The sequence below is a fragment of the Rhinichthys klamathensis genome, unplaced genomic scaffold, assembly GCF_029890125.1.
Source record: "Rhinichthys klamathensis goyatoka isolate OS25496 unplaced genomic scaffold, OSU_Roscu_1.1 h1tg000271l_1, whole genome shotgun sequence".
Lineage (NCBI taxonomy): Eukaryota > Metazoa > Chordata > Actinopteri > Cypriniformes > Leuciscidae > Rhinichthys > Rhinichthys klamathensis.
Window position 1 is genome coordinate 267,755 of NW_026606791.1, and position 23,746 is coordinate 291,500.

The 23,746-nt window shown below is 40.3% G+C and overlaps 1 protein-coding gene across 2 annotated transcripts in view; it reads right to left on the bottom strand.

Moving 5' to 3' along the window:
• Positions 1-8,904: 8,904 nt before the first annotated feature.
• Positions 8,905-23,746, bottom strand: part of efna1a (ephrin-A1a) — a 305,299-nt gene continuing 290,457 nt past the window's right edge. Inside the window, exons 2-6 of one of the 2 annotated variants that reach the window (XM_056268425.1) lie at positions 22,867-22,972; positions 11,640-11,935; positions 10,725-10,790; positions 10,557-10,646; positions 8,905-10,371 (exon numbers count right to left, since the gene is read on the bottom strand). In XM_056268425.1, the coding sequence (XP_056124400.1) occupies positions 10,247-10,371; positions 10,557-10,646; positions 10,725-10,790; positions 11,640-11,935; positions 22,867-22,964 (675 nt within the window). In that variant the 5' untranslated portion in view covers positions 22,965-22,972 and the 3' untranslated portion in view covers positions 8,905-10,246. Of the gene's footprint in view, positions 10,372-10,556; positions 10,647-10,724; positions 10,791-11,639; positions 11,936-22,866; positions 23,153-23,746 lie in introns of those variants that run through there. The other variant, XM_056268424.1, reaches the window with a different exon arrangement.

Below are 23,746 nucleotides of genomic sequence, written 5' to 3' on the forward strand. Positions count from 1 at the left end.
CAGTTCACTCAGGGTTCACTGAGCTGTCTACTTTTAATGCCAAATCAAAAAACTGATTTCCCAATTTCTCCAGCTATGCGAAGTCCTGCAAAAGAAAATGGTCAGAAAAGGTGGGAAATCACTTCAAAAATAGAATAAATAAATAATAATTCCAAGTAATGTTATTTTTCTTCTCAAAATAGCTCTGTTGTATTTTTAATAAAATTAACTTATGTAGAAATTACTATATATACATGCATTCCACATACTTATATTTCTATTTCCATTTTTTTTTAAAACCATCTATTTATCAAAGAATCCTGGAAAAAATATAACAAGGTTTCCACAAAAGAATTAAGCAGCACAGATGTTTTCAACATTGATAATAATAAGAAATGTTTCTTGAGCAGCAAATCAGCATATACTATTAGAATAATTTCTGAAGGATCATGTGACACTGAAGACTGGAGTAATGATGCTGAAAATTCAGCTTCGCATCACAGGAATAGATTACATTTTAAAATATATACCCGTTATTTTAAATTGTAATAATCTTTCACAATAGTAATGTTTTTACTGTAGCCTATTTTAGGTCAAATAAATGCAGCCTTGGTGAGTATAAGAGACTTCTTCTTTCACCCCCAAACTTTTGAATGGTGTATATACTTGTACACATCAACATAATCATCACACATGCTAATTTGAGTTTTAAATACATCCCTGCTACATTTTATAACAAACACATAAAAAGCGATTTTTTTCTGCCTGCATATTAATGTCATCATTCTTTTACGAGTCTCTCCACCCCCCTGTTCATGTTTTATAACAGTATGAGACATATGCTGTCTGAGGAAGACTTGTGTCATATTTCTCTCCCCTTGATGCCCATGCTGTGTCCAGACAAGTTGCTGCTGTTCTCCAACCTGCTTCCTCCACCGAGGACTGAATATGGGAATGAGCAAAAATGATATTAGACATAACACCTACATGAACAGCCTGTGTTGATTTCACCATATACTGTAGTTCCTGTTAAATTTGTGACTTTCATCCACTATTCCTGTTGTGAATGTATAGACCTTATGTAGCCCCGCCCCTTTTCAGCGTTGCCTTTGTTGTCTTCTGGTTTGTATTTCCACAGCATGAAGTTAAAGTAACACTATGTAGTTTTTCAACCTTCATAATATATTTCCAAGACCCTTGTGATGGTACATCGACTTAAAATAAGTTAAATGACACGTCTGCCATAGCCTGACGTGGTCTGTATCGCTTTTACTGGCACTATGTAACTTCGGGTTTCGGGTAGGAACCCGTGCACAAAAAGAACTACAAAATTCGACTGCTTTACGGCATACGTCACTTCCCCCACCACTTCCTCAAATTGTCTGTGGCCATTGCAGACATCCCAAGTCTCCCGGGAGTCTCCTGCGTCTCCCTGATGCCCGCAAATTAGTTCAGATCTGCCGGAATCTAGAGCGCGCATGCGAGACAGAACATACTGCGCGCATAACATACATAGCGCGAGCACGGCTGAGAGAGAGAGAGCGAGAGACCTTGCGAGTGTGCCTCACGAAAGCTAGTCAACCCGCCACCAGCCCCCCCCCCCCCCACCCCACCCCCCCCGTCAACAATCCAGTCACCAAGATATACCTCCCTGAAATGACGTCTTGCAAGTTGGGATGTCTGCCATTGTTGATTCCAAAGCCGGTGCTGGATAAACAGCGAGCGTGCGCGTGCGACAGTCGGCTGCGGAAGGCTAAATTATTTACGACAGCAGTAATGGACAATTCTGCTTCCAAACTGTAGGGCGACCGCTGAGGAAAAATCACATGGTGTTGCTTTAAAGCTGCAGTCCGGCGTTTTTCCTCTTTGTCGCCATCTCTGTTCGAAATCTGCAATTGCAGTCATAATTATCAACTTTACGTGAGTACTTCAACACCCTCGACACGGCACAGCGCAGATGAACACAATGTTTGAGGAGAGTGTGCAGCTGTCAGTCACCGTGCCGGTGTGGATACTGGCATTCAGAATCACAGATTATTCTTTTTGGAAGTATGACCAACATAAGAATTTTCACTGGAAAATGTCATCTGAACTAGTAAGAAACATCCACCTTTGTTCTGGTTCTGACATTGCAGTAAATCGCGCTGATTAAATCTAACAATCGCTTATAAGTTATCATATCATGCAAAACTGTGCAAATTATACTTTGTTCTCAAATTGTTAATGTTAACAACGTCAGCATTGCATGACTACATGTAATGTCCTTCCGATATGTATCCTTGTTTTCGCATGGGTCCGGTTGCAGTCTCTTTTTTTCTGTAGCCACTCCAAAGTCCGAACGAAGTCTTTTGCATTTTACAGCGGGTGAATCTGTTGTCACTGGTGATTGTCGTTTGAACCTTTCTGGATCCGCCATCAAATTGATAAGTTTAATTATATCAAGTGCTGTGAGAAAAGGCTATAAATCTCCACCTCCAGCATCCTCACGCGCAGTATAGCCGGCTAGCCGAGACTCCTTCTTTATGTGTACAGATGTGACGTAATGACGCAAAGACATGCTCGAATCTCCCGCGGAAATCCACCAGTACCACTGGAATTAAAAACATTATTACAAGCTTACCGTTTTGAATCGGGCTATGGCAAGCAGATAGTTTTGAACACTGGCTGGTTATGTATTTTCTCAAATATGTATTTTGGATAATTTCTAACCCAAAAAAAGCTACGGACTGCAGCTTTAAGACTTTACAAGTTTCTGAATGAACCGCTCGTTTTAAAATCTTCCTGGTCTACTGACATTTGTTATGAAATCCGCTTCAAGCATTACAATGCTCATGATAAACTTTCCTTAACTCTATGATAAGTAAATCCACTTCACCAGCTAATTACTCTTCAAACTGTTTAGCTCCAGTCTCTATGAAGCCCCTACTTCTGAAAATGCAGTATGCTCTGATTGGTCGGCTGGATGAATGTGTGTTGTGATTGGCCAACCTCTTGAGGGTGTTTCGGCAATGTCAGGACCCTTACCATAACCGTGAGTTTCAACACAGTACTAATGTAACTCAACCTGGCCTCACCTCTTTTTTTTTTTTGCGTATGCCTTGGACGAGAATGATTTAAATAGGGAATATTGTGACGTGTACATTCCAGGAAAAAAAATTAAGACTACAATCGAGGTGATTTAGGGAGTTCAGAAACAGTACTGCTTACTGATATAGAGAATTATGGTGCATTCCATTTGTCTTCGGAAGTGGGACATTCCTAATTCAGTTGGAACTTGTATCTAAAACGCCCCCTCAAGTCGAAATTGCGACTAGGAATCTCGGGGGACCTTCAGAATCCAAAATGGCTGCTCAGTGCATCAACCGTAGTGAAACAGTAATATATTGTTTATTAGCACTTCTAATCTCTGTGAGCATGATACTTCGGCATTACCAATAAAAATAATGCTTTTTTATGTGTTTGTATTCTGAAATAGCAAGCACAACAAGGGTTTTCTGGATGCATCCATCTTAGGCTATGTTTACACGGAAACGATCTGAAGAGAAAACGCAAAATTGGCGTTGCGTTATCACTTTTTATTCTGCGTTTAGACGAGCGTTATGGTTGAGAAATCCGCGTGCATATGGTGCATTTTGCGTAAAAGTGTGTGAAATTCGATGTAGTATGCACTCCAGGCGGCTAGGTGGCAATGTGAATGCCAATGTACGGTCAACGCCGCCGCTGCACACGGGAATTGTCACAGATCGCTCGAATAATAGCTTGACTCCGGCGCATGTAGGCAGTTATAGCGTTGTAAAATGCAGAATTTACTTGTACAACAACTGCTAGCAAAGATATACGCCATGACTGATGACACCCAATCATAGAGCCGAGCGTGAGCCTCTACTACGTCATCGTTTCTAAAGTCCTCCGTTTTGACCCGTCTACACTAAAACGCCCTCCGGAGATTCAAAACGAAAAACGGATCGGCAGCGTTACTAAACTTCTCCGTTTTGGGTCTCCTTTTTTGCCGTTTTAATGTGGACGGGAGGTGCAAACGTAGCAAAAGGTCTCCGTTTTTAAACGAAAACGCAGTAGTGTGGACGGGGCCTTAGTTTTCCAACCTGGAACGATGTCAACTCAGGTGTGATGTCAATCTCAGCTCCTACATCCCTCTTCCGATGTAAATGAAATTTGGCTCTGCAGTGAGCACCACTTGAAATAGAACATAGCATAACTCCCTTTGGACCGAACTTAGTATTTTGTAACTTTGCAGAGCTTTGTAATGCTCAAACAGCAACATTACACACTAAAGAATGTTGAAAATGTAAAAAAGCATACACTGTGAAAAATCAAATTATCAATATAACAACTTATGGTTTAACATTGCTTATTTTGATAAGTTAAATCATTTTAAACTTTTTTTTTTATAAGTTATACAATGTTTAACCAATTTTTAAAGTCGATTTAAAGCTGCTGTCCATAGCTTTTTTGGGTTAAAAATTATCCAAAATAATAATAATTAAAAAAAACATAACCAGCCAGTGTTAAAAAATATCTGCTTGCTTTTGCCCGATTCAAAACGGTTAGCTTGTAATAATGTTTTTAATTCCAGTGGTACTGGTGGATTTCCGCGGGAAATTCGAGCATGTCTTTGCGTCATTACGTCACATCTGTACACATAAAGAAGGCGTCCCGGTCGGCTATATTGCGTGAGGATGTTGGAGGTGGACATTTTTAGCCTTTTCTCACAGCATTAAATAATTAAACTTATGGCGGATCCAGAAAGGTTCAAAAGACAATCACCAGTGACAACTGGACATTCACCACTTGTAAAACCCCAAATAATTCGGACTTTGGACTGGAGTGGGTAGAGAAAAAAGAGACTGCAACTGGCCCACGCGAAAACAAGGATAAACATCGGTTCAAAACGGACGCAGAGACGGCTTTTTTTCTTTTAGGACAGGTAAGACATTTCAATAGTTCAATCGTGTAACAGTAGCACACTTGTTCGCTTAATTCACACAGTTACGGAGTTTCCTGTCTTTATTCGTTTAGCTATTATGGTAAATATTTTGTGCTAGCTATGAGAGGGAGCAAAAACTACTCCAAGCAAACCAAACCGGCCTCCTCCGAAATTATATATAGTTTTAAATGTGCATCGGATTACAGATACGTGTTTTTTCTTTTTTCTTTTTTTTTTTCTCAAAGAAAACCAGTAAAGAAACATTAATTTATTGGTATGACAATTAGAAATTAGACTGCACAGAAATAGAAACTGAACTACAGGGTAATCATAATACACATTAAATGTAGTCACAATGCTGATGTTGATAATTTGAGAACAAAGTATAATTTGAAAGGTTTGACGCGATCGTTATATTTAATCAGCACGATTTACTGCAAGGCTTCCCCCCCTTAGTTGATGTGGATGTTACTTACTTGTTCAGATGACATTTTCCGATGAAAATTCGTATGTTGTCATGGTCATACTGTTGGCCTACTTCCAAAAGTAGAATGTGTGATTCTGAATGCCAGTTTCCACATCGGCGCGGTGACTGACAGACTCGCAGTCTCAAAACATTGTGTTCATCCGCGCTGTTTCATGCCGATGTGCAACTCACGCAAAGTTAATAATTCCGCGAATAACTGCAATTACAGATTTCAAACAGAGATGGCGACAAAGAGGAAAAATGCCGGACTGCAGCTTTAAGTTGAAATGACAAATCCAAGGTGATTATACTTAAAAATTGATTCAGCAACTTTTTTTTTTTTTTTACAGTTTAACAGGACCTTTTTTAATATGACTAGACAAAGTGTTATCATAATCTATAGGATGGTGTTTGTCTTATCAGATGAATAACAGAAATGGGATACAAAGCCACAGTATTTGCCCCAACTTGCACGAGGATAAACCGTGCTAAGCATATTTCTTGATCAAAGTTGTGTGTGTGTGTGTGTAAATGCAAACCTTCTCTCAATGTGTATTTGTAGCTCAAGGACTTAACATATTTATCATAAAGCACAGAAACAGATGTGCAGGACCAACTTAATGCATTATCTTGCGAAAAAAAAAGTAAGTAACTCTTAATCTTCAGGAGACATTGAAAGCTGATAAGAGAAGGCCAACATTTTTCCCAGAAGTGAGATGAATAACATGCAGGAAGGAGGGAGAGATCTTGCCTCTCTTGTTTTTTTTAGACTCTTTGACACTGCTGAAGTTCATCTATTTCAATTGCAGAAAAATGCACACATTTGTGGAATTGCACGCTGCCCGTTAGCACAAAAAACACTTTTGACTCGTCCGTTCAAAGTGAAAACTGTGAAATGGAAGTTAAAAATAGAAGAGAGCATTAAAGATACAAATATTATAAATGATATTAATATAATTTAAATATATTTATAAATATTGTACATTTATATTTTAAATAATTTTTTATTTAATTATTTTATAACAAACTTTTTTAGTATCTCTACCTAAACAGATGTCCTTTTCCCGGGGCTCTTTGTCTCCAGACATGATTTTTCATACCGGCTCCCGTTTTGTCCCCTTTTGTCGGTCTTTCGACTGACTCTGTGGTTTCTCTTCAGCAATAATGACTATTTAAAGCAAAAGTCCTCTAGTGAAGTGCCACTTATTCCCTTTAAACTCCCTAAACTCTTCAGAGGAGGTCAAACGGTTAAGAGAGGGGCTGATTTACAGTCGTGGGGTCAAAGCTCTGAAAACACACAGTCAGGGTGTGAGCTGCGGAACCAGTCTGCAGTGTGACAGCTGCTCTTACGGTCAGCCATAAAAAGAGAAGAAAAAAGAAAAGAAAAGAAAGGCCTCTGGAGATGAGCAGGAGGAAGGGAGGAACAATAGTGTGTAGGAGACAGAGACAGACAGAGAGACGGAGAGAGAAAAAAGAGAGAGCTTTAGGGAAGGTAAACGAAGAACGGAGGCTGAAAGAAACGAAGAGAGAGCGAGAAAATGAGATGCTGCGACACAGAAAGAGACGGAGACATTGATAGGTATATAAAACGAAAGAAAAGGTCACGATACTGCATGAGTAGGGTATAAAAATACAGCATGAAAAAAGTTTCAACAAATGGTCAGTGAAAGGAGGTTAGAACTTTTTTTTCTATTCATTTTCTGAGGTTTGCAAATTTTACCACTCAAGTGTGATTTCGGTGAATTTGTAATTTTCTAGCAATAACAATGTACATTAAAATCACATAGAAACAACGTATACAATTTATAACCGAGGAAAAGAGCCGCCAAAATAGCTAAATTAACCAGTCATTCAGTAGGGAGTAGCTTAAGGACCAAATGTTGGTTTAATTAACAAATCTTCCCATTAATCCTAGAAATATATTTGTTTGTCATACAAATATTGAAATAGTTTGAGCTTGATGCGTACATACACAACATTGGAATGAAGCGAATGAGAGCTTCTAAAATGGCAAACAATAACAGAAGAGGTGTGTGTATGTTTACCGAGCCGTCTGGCAAAGCTCCAAGTTTAGCCAGAATACAAAGGGAAGAGCCATCCTCCTGAGACACACACACACACACACACGGTCAAACTGATGCCTCTGACCTCCGACCATTGTGATTTTTTTCCTGTCACCGGTGAATCATAAACCCTGAGACACAAAACACTTCATCCTATTGACACACGAACAGGACAATATGTGCTTTTGCTCGGAATTATCATTGTTCTAAATGAGCTCAGATAGTTCTGGTCCGGGATGCTGAGTGGTCAAAATATACAATATAATAAGATTATTATTGTTTAAGTCGAGATGAAGCGAAAGTTGCGTTAGTCTTTTCTTCCCTATTGTGACGTATATCCCAGTGAAACTACTCTCGAGCAAGAGAAAATTGTAGGGCGGGACTTGATTTTGTCCATTGGGAACTGATTGGATGGTTGTGGGTTTCCTATTGGTCGATCTCATGTGAGTGACAGGTTGCCCCGCCCTCACGCCAGTAAACACGTCGTCTGAGAAGAGATGTTGCTGCAAAAGGGAGGGGAAGTTATTTGGAGTAAATATTAAAAGAACTCATGAATAAAAAAACAAACAAACAATGTGCACAAAATCATTTATAATAAATACTGCAATGTTCCATAAAAACAAGAAATGTCCATTTTTATTTCATGGTGACTTTAAGGAATAAAGTATTGAAAGCACTGCAATAAATGTAAGTATATATACGTATAATGTATGTATATATATATATATATATATATATATATATATAAAAAAACAAGGTCGGCTACAATCGCATTTTCAAAAAATATCATTTATTTTCACATAAGAATCTTCACATTAACTGTTTTTTTTTTTATCAAAGGTCTTTTTTTTATATAATCCTCTTTATATACATAATATACATTTTACACAATACATGTACAAAATAAGAATACGAGAATAAAAAAAGAAAAACAAAATGGAAAAATGAATCAAAGTGACCCAACGTTAATCGTATACAGCTGTGCCAGTCGTACGAACAACTGTCCGGAGTTGAGCTTAAACGGCTACATCATGTCAGAGTCAGTGTATGTGGTGTTTCGTTCATAGTGCTTTAGCTGATTAGAGTTATTAATGTGTGTAAGCCTGGTCCAGTATCCCCACACTAAATGTTCCTTATAGTATAGTATATGTCGATTTACAACAACATAGCTAAGCTTATATTGTAGTGACAGACCAGTATATCAGACAGGCCAGTTAATCAGCCCACATTTGGCCATTTTGGGATTCATCAGTCTCTTCTTTTTTTTTTTTTTTGGTGGATGTTTTTTTTAAATATTATGTAAAATAAATGTTAATTTAATGTCAAATATCTCAATTGCTATCATCGAATTGCATTTTATATGTGTGTGTGTGTGTACACACACAAACAAACACTGTTCATATAATGCAATTTAATGATTTAGAATGTCTTCTATAATTTTTTTATATCTGTGTTATATTACACATGTGCTACCCTGATGTTTTGATTTCAGTACCAGCATAAATTTATTAAAATTAAAAATATAATTTGGCCAACTGCAATATTTAGTGTAGTCCAATTGCCGATACAAATCAGTTGACATATTTTCCTGAATTTCCTTTTTCTTTCCACCCAATGAACAGCTTAGATGAAGTAAAAACTTCTGTTCTTAATTATGAAGTTCATTTCCAGGTGTACATTAGTGATTGTGTGAGAGTGTGCTTCTCATTGATTGCTTGGCAGTTTAAATGCTGAGGGTGGTGATAAATGCCCACCGTGCCAGGACATACCATCACAGCTCCACACACACTTGGGAGGAAATGTGTGTATTTATCCAATAATCCAATTTCCCTTTTTGTCACTTTTTCATGTACACTTCAACACATTAATCCAACGAGTTTCTCCTCTCTCACGTCTCATTTCCTCTCTCTCTCCATCACACAGTAAACATTTTTGCTCACTATATACAGTAATTTGTTCTGCAGCAAAACTAATAATTTACGAACTCTTTAAACAATGAATGTACAAAAACAACACAGCATTTCTGAATGGAAGTGTGTCAGTGGGTTTGGTAAACTGTATCGGATGCCGCCGTTTTCCGCTGTCAGGGTGCCGGCGCCCAATCTGGAACCGCTCTGTTCATTTCCACAGATGTCCCATCACAGGCACCAGCACCATTTCGGCGGTAAAGGGGTACGTATGTGTTCTGTACTGCATTTCCAGGTTAAGTCCAGGTACAGCACACAGTCTTGTAAAACCATGAGACAGTGAGAATAAAACCCACTAAGCTGATGCTACATAAATTAATACGAAACTCAATTATTTCTCTGGATGTACAAAACATGAGAAAACAATGAATAGTTTTGATCGCTCTACTCCTCTGTGAGAAGCTCTGTGGTCTTTGGCTCATTCTTGGCTTGCGTCCCATCATTATGACACTCAAATAAAGGGGGTTGTCCATATTCCAAGTTCATGCTAATTCCAAATCTGCATTACTGTTTCAGTTTGTTCTTATCCAGGTTTTGAGTGGTCAGACGTTTATATGAAGAAAAAAAAAATGGTAAAAGGGAAAACATCTCCCTTTGCATGAACAATATTTCCAGAAAAATACTGACGTCTCGTTTTTTTGTTTCTTTAGAAGTGTCCGAAAGCCCTCTTCTTCCAGTTAGGCTTCTCCACTCCACTTCCTGTATGCTTCTCCCAATGGCCAGCACTGGGATGTAAAGAGCTACCTCTGTGTGCTTCCATCGACACAGGCCGCCGTCATTACAGTCTTTTGTAAGTGAAATTTAGTCCAGTGTATCTAGTCCAATCTCACTGTAAGACCAACAACAATAAAAGGGGGAGTAAGGTTGTGAGAACAGTCCAGGATGCTCCTGAAATGGCGGAGTTTGTCCGCTTGCTTTGCTGCACTTCAGGAAGAGCCACAACAGGATCATCTGTAACATGGAAATAATATATTAGACATTTCAGTTTTTCCCTCAGATCTCATCAAACAAATCTTCATTTTTGTTCCGAAGATGAACGGAAGTCTTACAGGTTTGGAACGACATGAGGGTGAGTAATTAATGACAGAATTTTTGGGTGAACTAACCCCTTAAAACTTGAATCGATGTGACCGTACCTGCTGGTAACCGATTAGACGGTGTGTGAGCTCCTGCCCCTGTGCCCACCTTAGATCCACTTCCTGTGCCAACCCTGGCTTCTTGAGAACCTGAATGGAAGAAAACACCAGTGAATACACAGATCAACTGAAATGCAAAATGTGCAGTTTTATGATCTGCATACTCACCATCATTGGCAACTACGTCTACTCTGAGTCTCATACACTCCTCTCCGTGGTGGTGCAGTGGTTTGGCTGTAAGGCAAAAAAAGAGAAGGCCGTCAGGATAGAGGAAGATAAAAGGATAATAGGGAGGTAAATGGGTAGCAGACAGGTTAATTAGAAAGGAGGTTAATAGTGTTAGACGTGTAGTGGCTAATCCACTTCTCTTTAGCAGCCACCTGGACCTGTGACCTGTGTCTGTGATCTATTTTACGACAGTGGTGGAAGTGTACTCTAATTCTTAAGGCACCTACACACTAGAGTTTGTGGCAGAGCTGCAAATCCATTGACAAAAAGTCAAAAAGTAGAGAAAATTGGGTTTAGTTGTGCTTTTGAAAAACACTGTATTGGTGTTTGAGTTTAAACTGACATGGATCTTTCCACACCATCAAAGCGGATCTAATGCATTTTATCCATCAAACGTTCCACCCTTAACTTTACAGTGTTGGCAGAATTAGCCTTTTTAGAAGTACGCTTTCCTAGAAGGGTCTATATTGGGTTGTCAAATTTCACCATTGTTAATTCTAGACCTCCATATACTAGTCCACATGCTCGCTGAATTGCGCTCCTTGTGTTTCCGACAGCCCAAACTCCCCAAGGATAGCCCGTGGGGATGCCAGAAAGACACGTAGCGGTTCTGCTGCCAGTTTAGCAGTCCGCAACACAAATTGAAATGTATTCATTACTTTGGTGCTAAAAAAGGGCTCAAATATGACTCACAGACTTAGCATTCAGCGTATGGTTTGTGGGGCAATGAATCTATAACCGGTTTTCAGATGTTCAAAAACATTTCCACCCCTAACCATTCTTCAAAAACGATCCACCATAAATGTTCACATTCATAGCTTAAGTGCAAGCTGACTTTTTAAGGGCTGTACTCACAGATGTAGTAGTAGCTCTCGCCCTGTCGGAACTCTTTTCCCAGGGTGAATGGCGTGAAGCGCTGGAACTTCTCGGAGAACTTTTCGGGTGCGTGAGGGGCGAAAGGGTGGCCGCATTCCCAGCGCATCTGGTCGTAAGATTGTGGACGGCAGGAGTCATAGTCTTCACGTTCCACCATGTAGAGCACGTAGCGCTCGGCATCCTGTGACGGCACTTCGCCCAGTGGGTAGTGAGGGCACACGATGTCTAGGTAGTCGTTCAGGCGTACCTCAACCGCATAGCTGTTCCATCGGAACCTGAGAGAATAAGAGGGATTTCATGAATATTTGTTGGTAAAAGAGCAATGCAATGAAGCAAATACATAAATAAGCTTTAAAACTCAATTTTGGGAGACAAGATCATCTAGATCGGCAGAAAACGAGAATAACTCCAGCGTTATCACTCTCAGTGGTGACATGAATTCTTCATTTAGAGAACTTTCACAGAGCGAGTGACTTGAATGCCAAGCCTAATGCAATCACATTTTCAATTGCCCTCGCATTGATCTACAATACCATCTCAAAGACGACCAGACGGCAAATCACAAAGGGATGGCGGAGGGGAAGAAAAGCCAAAAAATGCGAACAATGGAAAGACAGATGAGTATGTTGATTTCTTTGCAGAAGATGATCCGGGACAGATGCATGAATAAAGATTATTCTAAACATCGGTTCATTGATCGAACCGCATGCTGTCCGTACACAGGGAATAGGTCAGAACTGGTGAAAATGGCAGGAACATGGACATGTTGGCGTGAATGTATTGATCTCGCTCGCCTCGTGAGAGCAAGAGTCTTATTTGTGCAGACATTTGCAATCTGTCAGGTTGCATCACCAGGTGATGACTATTGACTATCTGCAGAATCACACGCTCAGACTCACAAACACAAATAGAGAAATAAATCTGCGTTTCGTCAACACTCCCTTACTCATTACAGATAAACACACGCACTCCGGCTGATGGAGTCATACACACCCAGTCTACGCCACACTTCTCCCTTTCATTTGACACACGGAGGGAGGCGGCGGAGACAGTCTGCCTGTCTGCTTCTCTCCATTCCTTCCCTCTCTCCAGCATTTGCTTCATTCTTAGTTCTGCTCCTGTAGCTCTTCTGGCAGTGTGCTATCTCTGTTTATGTGCTGCCCACTGATAGAAGAATGCCAGAGGTAGAAAGAAAGCCCTCGTTTATTTATACATCCATCCATCATCGGATGCCACTTTAGCTTCCATATGTTCGTTTCTGAGCTCAGCTCAGGTTCAGACATTTTCATTATGAGCTCAACATCAGCCAGGTCTAAAATGAGCTATAAAACCTTTTTTGGGCTCCCTGGGTGCAACTTTTTGCATGGTGATCAGGTTCACTTCTCATACTCTCAAAAGTATCTCTCTCTTGTGGAGTCGGATTTTTTGCAGTCTGAGTTTTGTGAGTGATGCTTCCTAGCCCTTAAAGTCATGATGAAACAGAAGTAGCTTCAAATCTTTTCTTCCGTATTGTGACGTACATCCGAGTAAAAAGGACTAGCGGGGGACTAAATGTTGGGCGGGGTCTTGGTTCTTTCAATTGGTTGATTGGATGGAGGCCTTCGATGGTAAAAAAAAAGGGCAGGGTTTATGTGGGCTAAATGATTAGAGAATTCCAGCATACATAACTAGAGAAAAGTCTGTAATTTCATCAGAAGATCGAGTTATCACATTTTGATGCGAATCATTTTTTTTTAATGAAACATGCATGGATGAATTGTTCAGAAAATCAATAACGATCATTTAGAAAATAATAACTAAGTACTACACATTTGTAACTTGCACGGGTTACCTTAAGATGTGATTGATACCTTGAATTGTGTGGCTTCTAAATGTAAAACATCTACTGGAAACATCGCCATTACTTATAATGAAGGAGCGTTGTAAAGAATCAGTTGAAATATTGAATCACAAACAACTCAAGGGCCAACATGAGCGCCATAGACACTAACTGCGATCCTCCTAGATTCTGGAGAATTTCAGTTTTCCTCCCTGTCTGCTGTAAATGCCAGTAGCGTTATTTCCCAGAATGGGTGTTTCTGTCGGTGTGTGACAACATCCACACGTCTGGTCGATGATCAAAGTCTGCTGAGTCTCTCTCGCTCTCTCTTTTTCTTGTTTGTTGATGGGGGGGAACCCCTTGGTCTTAGGACAGACGATCTGGCTCCAGACCCCTTCTAGTCTTACACACACATACAGCCCTTCTAATTGGCCTGCTGCTTTCACTCACTGCAGATCCAAACACACACACACAGCGCTACACACATAGCGCTACACACACAGCGTTACACATAAAGCCAAACTTAGCACTCCCGGCCACACACTTCAATTCTCTGGTGGCCGTGTACAGCAGTCACATACTGATGCATCTTTGTTTGATGAATGAAGCAAATATACCTCACCGCCAATAATAATTTATGTCTCACATTCTTTAACTGCTGTCACCAGATGCTTGGGAGCAGTCATCTGGTGCACCAGCACACACACACACACACAACCCGTTAAAGCCCTGATTAAAATCTGTTTGTGGTATGGCCCCAATGTGTTCATCAAAAAGGGTCGGGAGGGGGGGCAATTAAAACACAAAGACTGGAATTAAAGTGGTCCCAGAGGGGGGCAATTATGCTGCTCCCCCCCTCAGCCTCCGGGGGCTGGGAGTCAGTGGGGAGGGTGGGAGAAAGCAGTGGGGGATGGACTCTGTCTCAATACAGGGGTCAGCGGGTGCTCCCTACGACAGTGTCCTTTCAAACACTACAGTTACTTTATCAATGCCTTAATTCATACAGTGATGCCATTCGCTCATTCTTGCATCATTCATCACGCATACTGGGCTCAACTTCATGAGCATCCATAGATGAACTTAAATCCTTTATGCTTTGTCCTGTTTTTGTCCTGGGCTTCAAAAGAGGCTTATAATGGTCGTAAAGTTTTCTTTGTCTTAAACATGTAAATTACTATGCTTTATTAGTAATATCCTTGTATTGCCATAGCAGTGACAAACTGATAAACAAAATCTAAAAAAATAGTTATAGATAGATTATTAGAGTACGGAGTCAATTATTAGATTGAAAATGTGAATGAATGAATGACCTCTATGCTTCATTAATGAAGACTGAAACTTGGCGGATGAATGCGGGTGCTTGTGAGTCACGTCCGTGCTTACCGTAAAATGTGAATAGCTAAAGTTCTTTAATTCTGAACTCATCTTCCTGTAAATATCAGTGGAATTCTCAGCCAATAGAACTGACCTGATGCTAAATGGGCAACTGTAGGGTTAATCTCGGGTCTCTTAATCTTTAGTTCAAAGTTTTGTCGTTGTTGTTCTTTTTTACCCCCTCTAAGTCTGTCTATCAATTGGTCTCTCCTCCCTCTCCCTCTCTCATTTCAACACTCTATCACTCGCTGGAATGTTGGAGCTCAGAGAAAGGGGGGATGATCAGTGGGGGGTGAGAGGTTGAGGAAATGCTCGCAGTCAGCAGCGCAGACCTTAACACACACTTCTAACACACACACAGAAGCAGGGATGTTGGTTAATAGTCTAGGAAATGCTCAAGTTAACATTCTTTCCACATTCACCTGTTTAAAAGGGAAGGTATGGTGTATTTAAACCACACACACACACACACACTCCAACAATAGGCCCACCAACATCTCTGTCATTCGATCTGTGATCTTTTGTAGCTTTCACCACCTGATACTACAGTCTAAACGGTAATTAATGAAATTCTGACCACCGGATCTGTTCAAATATCCATCCTTCACTCTAGCCCTCACACCTGCGTTTGCTGGCTAAAATGACTGTCATTAGCCTCTGAAACCTCTGCCGTTTTAATTCAGTGCTAATGCAGGCTCTGTTGTTCTGGGTGACTGGTTCGGAATGCAGTACGGCAGGATCATCGGGTGCTCTGTGCTCCGGGATTACCCGGCCTAGGTTGCCGAGGGGCCAGGGGCCTCATTCAGTTTAATGCAAGCAGAAAGAGAGAGAGAGAGAGAGAGAGAGAGAGAGAGAGAGATGAGGGGCCCATAGCAAGATCTGTATTGTTCTGAAACACAGTTGGAGCGTTACAGTGGAGTGGTTTGGTTGGAAATGCAACAAAGGCTGGCGGAAGATAGAAAGAGAGTGATAGAAGGAAAAAGGGAAAGGAGTTGGTGTGGCAGTTTGTACTGGAAAGAGACAATTTTGTCTATTTTAAAAAAAAAACTAAAAAAGATTGCTTTGTACTGTGCTGGTGTAAGAGAGATAAAGAATGTGAAGAAAGAATCCTTTGATACACCAAAAACGCAGCCGGCTCTTGTGCTTGTCCTTGCCCCGACTCGGACCAGTCCTGTTCTTTCATCTTTTCTTCTATCCATCCATCTCTGTCCACTCCCTCGGTTTGTCTCTCAGCACTCAATAAGCTTGTTTGATCCCCCATTCATTCTCCCTGCGACCCCGCCCCCAAGGTGCTCTCAACCAATCATAAACCGTCTAGCTGGAATTCACGGTATGTTGGTTAGTGACCTACGTTTGTGGACACTAACTCTGGCCCTTTGCGACTGCCATGGCAACCAAAATCGACCAGTTCCCCCATTCAAGACAATATTCCACACTGGGTTTTTTTCAATCCATCTTGTTTACATTCATCTCATCCACATCAATCTTTTTTTCTGTCCCTTCAAATTGCTCAATCTTTCGTCTCTCAGCACCACTGATCAAGTTGTCAGATTTGCTTTCTCAAATGACTGAACTCTTTTCTCTTTTGTAAAGAAATGGCCTGTGATAAAGATCTACTCGAGTGCAATGTTTCACCATTTTTAAAACCAAATATATCTGACAATCTAAGGTGTGTATAATAACATAAGCTACATTCCAAAACTCTTAATTGGTATGGTGGTGTGTTAAAAGCTGTCTTAGGAATTAGTCGTCTAATTCGTTTTGTCCGATCTGTCACACTAACTACAGTCCCGACTGGTCAACTGTACCAATTGGCTCTGCCCAGCTCTGATATCCTCTCATAGATAAATAAATTACATAAATAATTAGAAACACGGAAGCAGTCAGTGTGAAGGGAAATGAGAATCACACAAGGGGACTCATATCGCTATGAAAATGGATTCAGTAGTTCCTTGCATTGTTTAAGCATTAGCCATCCAGCAGGGGGAGTGGCCTCTCGCACCGTGTTGTAATAAAATACGTGCAACGTGTCGTGGGAATGGACCTTCACCTTAAAAACCAGTCCATTCAAGAACAGTACAAACAACAAGAGTGTCGGAGACAAAAACTCATGGGGTTGAGATTGTGACAACAAGATCCTAACACAACACACATACACGTGCAAACATAACACATTCCTGACAAAATACTTGGCGTATGATTGTAATAAGCAGTTAAATACACCTTTAAATACATACAATTAAATCAAAGATGTTAAAGAATAAGTCGAACGAATAAGTCATAAGGCCATGAAATGCTGTAACAGCACTGTATGAGAAAACAGAAAGATAACAGTATTATTACTGCAGGTGTAATGAACAAATATCTAAAATGATGTGTGTGGGAAAGTAGTGAGGGAGAGATGGGCGTAAAGGCACATGTTTTCTTGATACTGAGCTGTAGACAAAACTATCACTTTCCCAAGCCATTTAACTCGTGTGAATAATTATTCAAAGAGTATGCGTGTGTACGAGGAAGTGTGTATCTGAGACTTGTGTAAGAAGCGGGTTGCTTGCGTGCGCGAGTGTGTGAGAAAGGTATTGTTTATTGTGCGTGCAGGATGTGCCATTTTCCCGGGAAAACACTTGGCCAGGAAACTCAAGCTTAACGAGGGAAAAGGCCGTCTCCTGAACCTTTGGACAGAGTTCACTTGCTCACTCAGGTTTGTAAATCACAATATGGCCAATCCCTCATGATTTGACAAATATCATACAATTGGTTATACATGATGTAAGTAATTACTAAAGAAAACACTTCTGCCTGTGTATGTAGGAGCCTGAACGGACAAGGACTCTGCTGGAAAAGATTATCATGGTTCAGCAATCAGCGCACAAAAAGCCAGATTCAAGACGACAGATTAAAAGATGATTACAATCTGGAGAAGGGATGGAGGGAATGAAGAGGACAATTCTGCGGAATGGGTTTATTTATCTTAAAAATTTGTTAAAGTGTCAAGTTTTTCATCTTCGAAACATAAATTACGATATTTTTTATGAAATCTGAGAGATTTTGGTCCCTCCATTGAAAGGTAATTCACCCAAAATGTTCACGCTTTATAAAACATAAGGAAACATGATCCATATAAACTGAGAGGTTTATTTTGAGCACTTTATATTCATATAAAAACATTGACAGACTTGGAGCTCAACATATAGTACTTCCTTGATCTTCAATTGTTTTTCGAAGTAAGTCATATGGATTTCGAAATGACTTAAGTGCCGATTTATGTTTCTGCCTGTTGGTAGTAGCCTGGGAAAACCCAGACAACTTCCGGCAAATTTAGATTTGCTCTGAAAGTTAGTCTGGCAAAGAGCTCATTCAAGCCCATTTCCAATCCGTCGAAATCGCGGCACCAATCAGAAACGTTGGGGCGGGCTTTACACGATGACGACAGCGCTGGGATTTTGAAGGAGATTTTGTAGCCTACATTACAAAGATGGATGCCGCCGTCGAACATCACTCGTTCGAATCACCTATCGCGTCTGTTTTAAGCGATTTGAACGTTTCCTTTTTGTTAAAAACCGAGCAAAGAACAACACTCGGAGATGTTTCTGCCGCTCTGCATATGCCATCTCCTTCATCGCTCTGATTGGTTTTAGGTCTATCCGCGACGTCCGTTGGTGACGCCCCTCTGGAAATGATTTGTCTTTGACGCTTTGCCAGACCATAACTCAGTTACAACTGAGAATGGTCTGGTTTTAACCAGGCTACCCCTAGTTGGTACCCATACTCCGTGAAGCTGCGTGTGCCCTTTATAGTGCCCCATGCCACCCTAGATGGCTGCCTATATTGCCTATGCCAGGATACACCACTGCTGATGACTATGGAGTTAATCACTTAAAATGCAATTTATCATTGTGCAAGCTTGAGCCCCCAATCACTCATGGGATTGGCCCCTATGGACATAAGGGTGAGTAAACAATGACCATTTTCATTTCTGGGTAAATGTAAATGTGCACTAAACTAGCTAAAAAACAAACACTCACTGGGCAAGAATCTGTAGAGCTTTGTGAATGACGGCCATTTGAATTCTGTGGATATCGCAGAATTCAGAGTCGGAGAATGGACGGAATAGGCATGAAGAAGGTGAAAGGGAGGAGAAAAGGGGAGCGAGACAGACTGGTGTTTATGGCTGCCAAGACTGTTAAAGAAAGGCAAAGAAAAAAAATTCAACACCTCTTTTTCTTCCTTCTTTCACAGAGGGAAAGGAAATAAGGACAGGAACCGAATAAAAGGATGAAAAGCACTGGCGTGTACGGCTGAGATAAAAGGTGGAGGGAACGAGGGAGAAGCCAGACAGGAGATCGGGAGAGAGGTGGGCTCGAGTGGCGGCTCCGTATTTGAAGGCCACCAGAGAGAGTGACAGACTACAGAGAGTGAATGGCACTTCATCACTCTCTCACTGTCAGTGTAACACGCACACACACACAGATCTGATGAGTTTAATGCTAAGTGACATGTAGACAAAAGCAAAATGGCACTTCATCACCGGTTTCTATCTCCACTTCTCCTCTCCGCACACATCTACAGACGCGCACAGGGACAGACACACCGTATGAATGGCACTTCATTTCGGCTGTGAACTCTGCCCCGCAATTGGTCACACTAGCCCCTGGTTTTGTTCCATTGCAGATCTGCGGTGGGAGCGTGCTAATTTGGCTGGAACGTATAACAAAAAAGCACTTAGCTGGCAAAACCCCACAAGCAAAAAGCCCCGTTCCCTGGAAAAAAACACAAGTGAATGGGACATTTTTGGTAGAAAACCAAGAAAGCCCCATTTCTGGCTGAATTAAACCATGTAAAAGGCCTTTTTACAGGGTGAAACAGTAACACAATGGGGTGATCGTGGACAAGCGGAGAAGAAACAAAAATGTGAGGAGGTCGGAGAGTTTTGGGGTACTGATGGGATCGGGGCAGAGCGAAACGATAGAGGGAAAGAGTTAAAGAAAAGGAGCAGAGGAGAGGTTGAACTTTGTGCCAGTTAACCATGCGGTACGGGGCACACAGCCAGAGGAAAGGGAGGAGGTTTGGGAAGGACAGGTACTGTAGGAGAGAGAGAGAAGCCAAAGAAAGAGACAGAAGAAAGATACAGAAAGAGAAGAAATCTCTATAAGCCTTTGAGTGATGATAAAATAACAAGAACAACAATTACAGAAAAAGTTTAGCATTCATGAGTAATATTAAAAGATTAGTTCACTCAACAAAATGCAATTTCTGTCATTTTTTTTTACTTCCTCTCTTGTCCTTACATGGAACATAAAAGGAAAAAATTGTGAACAGTGTACTAGTCTTCTATTGCAATAAATGGGGACTGGAGCTTTCAAGCTTCAAAATCATAAAACAATAATAATAAAAAAAAAGATCATAAAAGTGGTTAAATGTGCATTGTGTACTATATTCCAAATCTTCTGATGTCATACAGTAGCTTAAGTGAAGAACAAAACAAAATTTTAGACGTTATTCACTAAAAAAAAAATCATTAGGACCAGATCATTGAGTTGCTGAGAATGTGATTCATGAACAAACAAGTTTTTTGAACTGGATAAACTGATTGAACATTGGAAAGATTCCACTTAAAATAATGAATTGTTCATGAATTGGACTTTGTCTTCATCTCATGAATTTTCATTAACATGCCAAAGAAATCTAGGGCACATTTTCAGTGAGTAATGACTCGTTCTGTTCCTCACACAAAGCTATCATGTGACTTTAGAAATCTTGGAATATAGTCGTTTGGGGCTCTTTTATGATATCTATTAATATGGCCTAATGATTGATGGTGCACTACTTTCTGTCACTTTCTGCTTACAAATAAATTTTTTTTTTTTTTAATTTTTGGGTAAACCATTCCTTTAATGAATTACAAGTCATATAGTTGTACTTCCAAAATGGTCAAACAGAGAAGAACACACTCTTCAGGAGTGCACGGAGAATTTAATAGAGGAAGTTTGGTTAATAAATATATGAGTGAGTCAGTGAATCATAAACAAGTGCTGAGTTACAACTGCTCACCAGGACACTCCTTAATCAGCTCCCACTGAAACACACCTTCCAGTTGATCAACTATTGACCGTGAGCAACACTACAACACATGTGTTTCAGCAAGCAGCTGCAAGCACATCAAGAACATGCACCAACAAATTCAAACATGCGCGTTGACACGACCTGACTCCGAATCACCTCTCATGCTGAAAAACAAAGCGTGCTCAGCTGCAATGGTCTGTCGACCCTAGAGTCATCCTTCCCCCAAGGCTTATACACACACACACATGCGCCCACTCTTTCAAACATGTGCATCAGATACACAAATGCATACAAATGCAATCACATTATGATATTTACCAGACTATATTTCCTTCGTGGTGTTGAAAGAAGGAAATGCAGAAAAAGAAGGAAATGCAGGAAAAAAAAAGTGCAGAAAAAAAAGAAAGCATCTCCCCCAGCCCCTCTAGTATTTCTATGAAAACAGGATTAGATCACAGAGAGAGAGAGAGAGGGAAAGATTAAGATGTGGAATAAAAATAGTAAGCGTGTGGATTACGCAGGCACTAAAATGATCACTGTTGTTTGGACATTGACGCAATCATTACATCTGCTGAAGCAAACGCTTATTGTTCTAAGAAGAGTGGATGGGTTAAATGTGAGTGTGTGTGTGTGAGAGAGAGAGTGTTTGAGATTGTGGAGGAGCAGATGCTCTAATTCTTTTCTGTCTGTTATCAGCATTTCTACACGAATCCCTTCAGGCTCTTGGAATAGAATATTAACACCAATTGTTCAAAAATGGCTAAATCATTACTTATTTACTTATCTTATTTGCCAGGTTTAGCTTTAAGAAATCTGATTCATTTGGACGAATCGGTTCATTTCAGTGAACAGGTTTAAAATCATGGACTCCTTTGAGTCATCACTCAAAAGTGTTCTCAGAAGTCCATGCGAGAAAATTAATATGCTTTGTGTGGTTTAATATTTGGTTAAATATTGCTGTATTTAGTTACAAACACTATTTTGTTCGAGTTTGTTTTGACAGATTACATTACCTACCAGCTGGTCCCACCTTACATTGTACTATACTCTGAAACAAAGTTCTCCTTTCAGTCCATCGCAAACGCTCGGTGACTCGGTTCAATCGAATCTTTACAAACATCCAGAATTGATTCGTTCGCTTATGCCTCGTATCGGCAATTCGAGTTTTGCAATCCCAGCTCCAGTCATCAGCTCTGCGCGTATCAGTCATCGGAAAAGTCACTCAGCACTCAGCACCTATTTCAACACCTCACTGACTCATAGCCACACGTCAAAAAAGCAAAACACTCCTGGAAGATTCCTCGTATTTATCGATTCGGTCTTTTTTTTTTTTTACTCATGAATTAACAACGCCAAATATAGCCTATCTATGGCAAGACCGTGAGGGTACCTTATTGTTGAGTTTACATTAAATTAATATGGCCCAAACCATAACTTGCTACTATTACTTGTGTACGAGAACGAGCATAGTCAGCACACACCCAGCAAGCATCAATTCGTCTTAGAGGCAGATTTCATTCCGGATCACATGTACACAGCAGGACAGGTAAACAAACATTCCGGTGACGGGTAGTAGAGAGATTATGACGCAATAAGAGTGTCTGGATTATGCAATCTGTTACAGGTAAAGATGTAACACCGCAACGTCAAAACGCATCCATAATGTAAACAAGCACGAGTCTCCTATTCTGCAGACACTGACCATAAAACCCGCATTAATCTGCAAAGAAACATTCACACACAGAGGAAAAAGTTCGGACAATTTACATAAAACACTAAAAGTAAACAAACAAAAGCCAAATTATCCTGGAGTTCGCAAAAAAATATTACTAACTAGCAGCGTTTCAGCGTAAAGTAAATAACATTAAGCATTATCACAACATTATAATGAAACAGTTTTTTTTTGTTTTGTTTTTTACAAAAACAAAAAAAGTACTTTAGCCTACTTACTTAGTGTTGGTACTATTCCAGAAAACAGTGTGTCTCTCAGCAGAGGCGAGCAAAGCGCACATACTCGCTGCGATGTATAAAAGCCACACCAGATCCATTATAGACCCTCTGTGATTCAATCCAAATTAAGAAATTAACCAGCAATAAGTAATGTTTCTTCTAAAGCCCTGTTCCCGTAGAGCCGTGTTGCTAGAAACTGCTCTTAAGCTAGTTTATATGCGGTTTGTACTCAGCGCTACAAAGATTGACAATAAATCAAGAGTTCTGTGTCTGTTATCTATCTAGTCAGTGCTGAATGAAACTTTCTTTGCGTCGCATTTCGGTTTTGTAGAAAGACCTTCGCCCAAGCCACGCCTACATTTCTAACATCCAATCAACTCACAGGCTTTCTTCCCTACAGAGAAGCAGTCGATCGCCCTCTACAGATGTACTGTAGTTTGTAGCTCAGACTGAGGGTGTGGAATCGATTGTTAACATTTATCCTGATTATACCGTGATTTAGTTTTCTCGGAAACCTGACATGGTTACGGAACACCAAATGCTTTATAATAAAAGTTTAATATCGATTCCCCTCCCGGACAGTCAAAGGACATCGCGTTCTGTTATACGAGCGAACTTGAGTGCTAAATGTTCGAGATGCCCCCTTTTAACACTTAGGGTATAAATGCTTTCATCTTCCACAATCAACAAAAGTTTCTATAAAGAACGAGCCATTGACACTTTCAAACAGACTCGAAATGCAAGTTAGAATAGTCTTTAGTCAATCCAATTTGGTCTGTCTTCATTTGTTTTCTCTAGTTTATAATTGATACTGATAAATTAGCTAAATACAATTGATTAACCTCCAACTGAGAAGAGTCAAACAAATCATTTGCTCCTT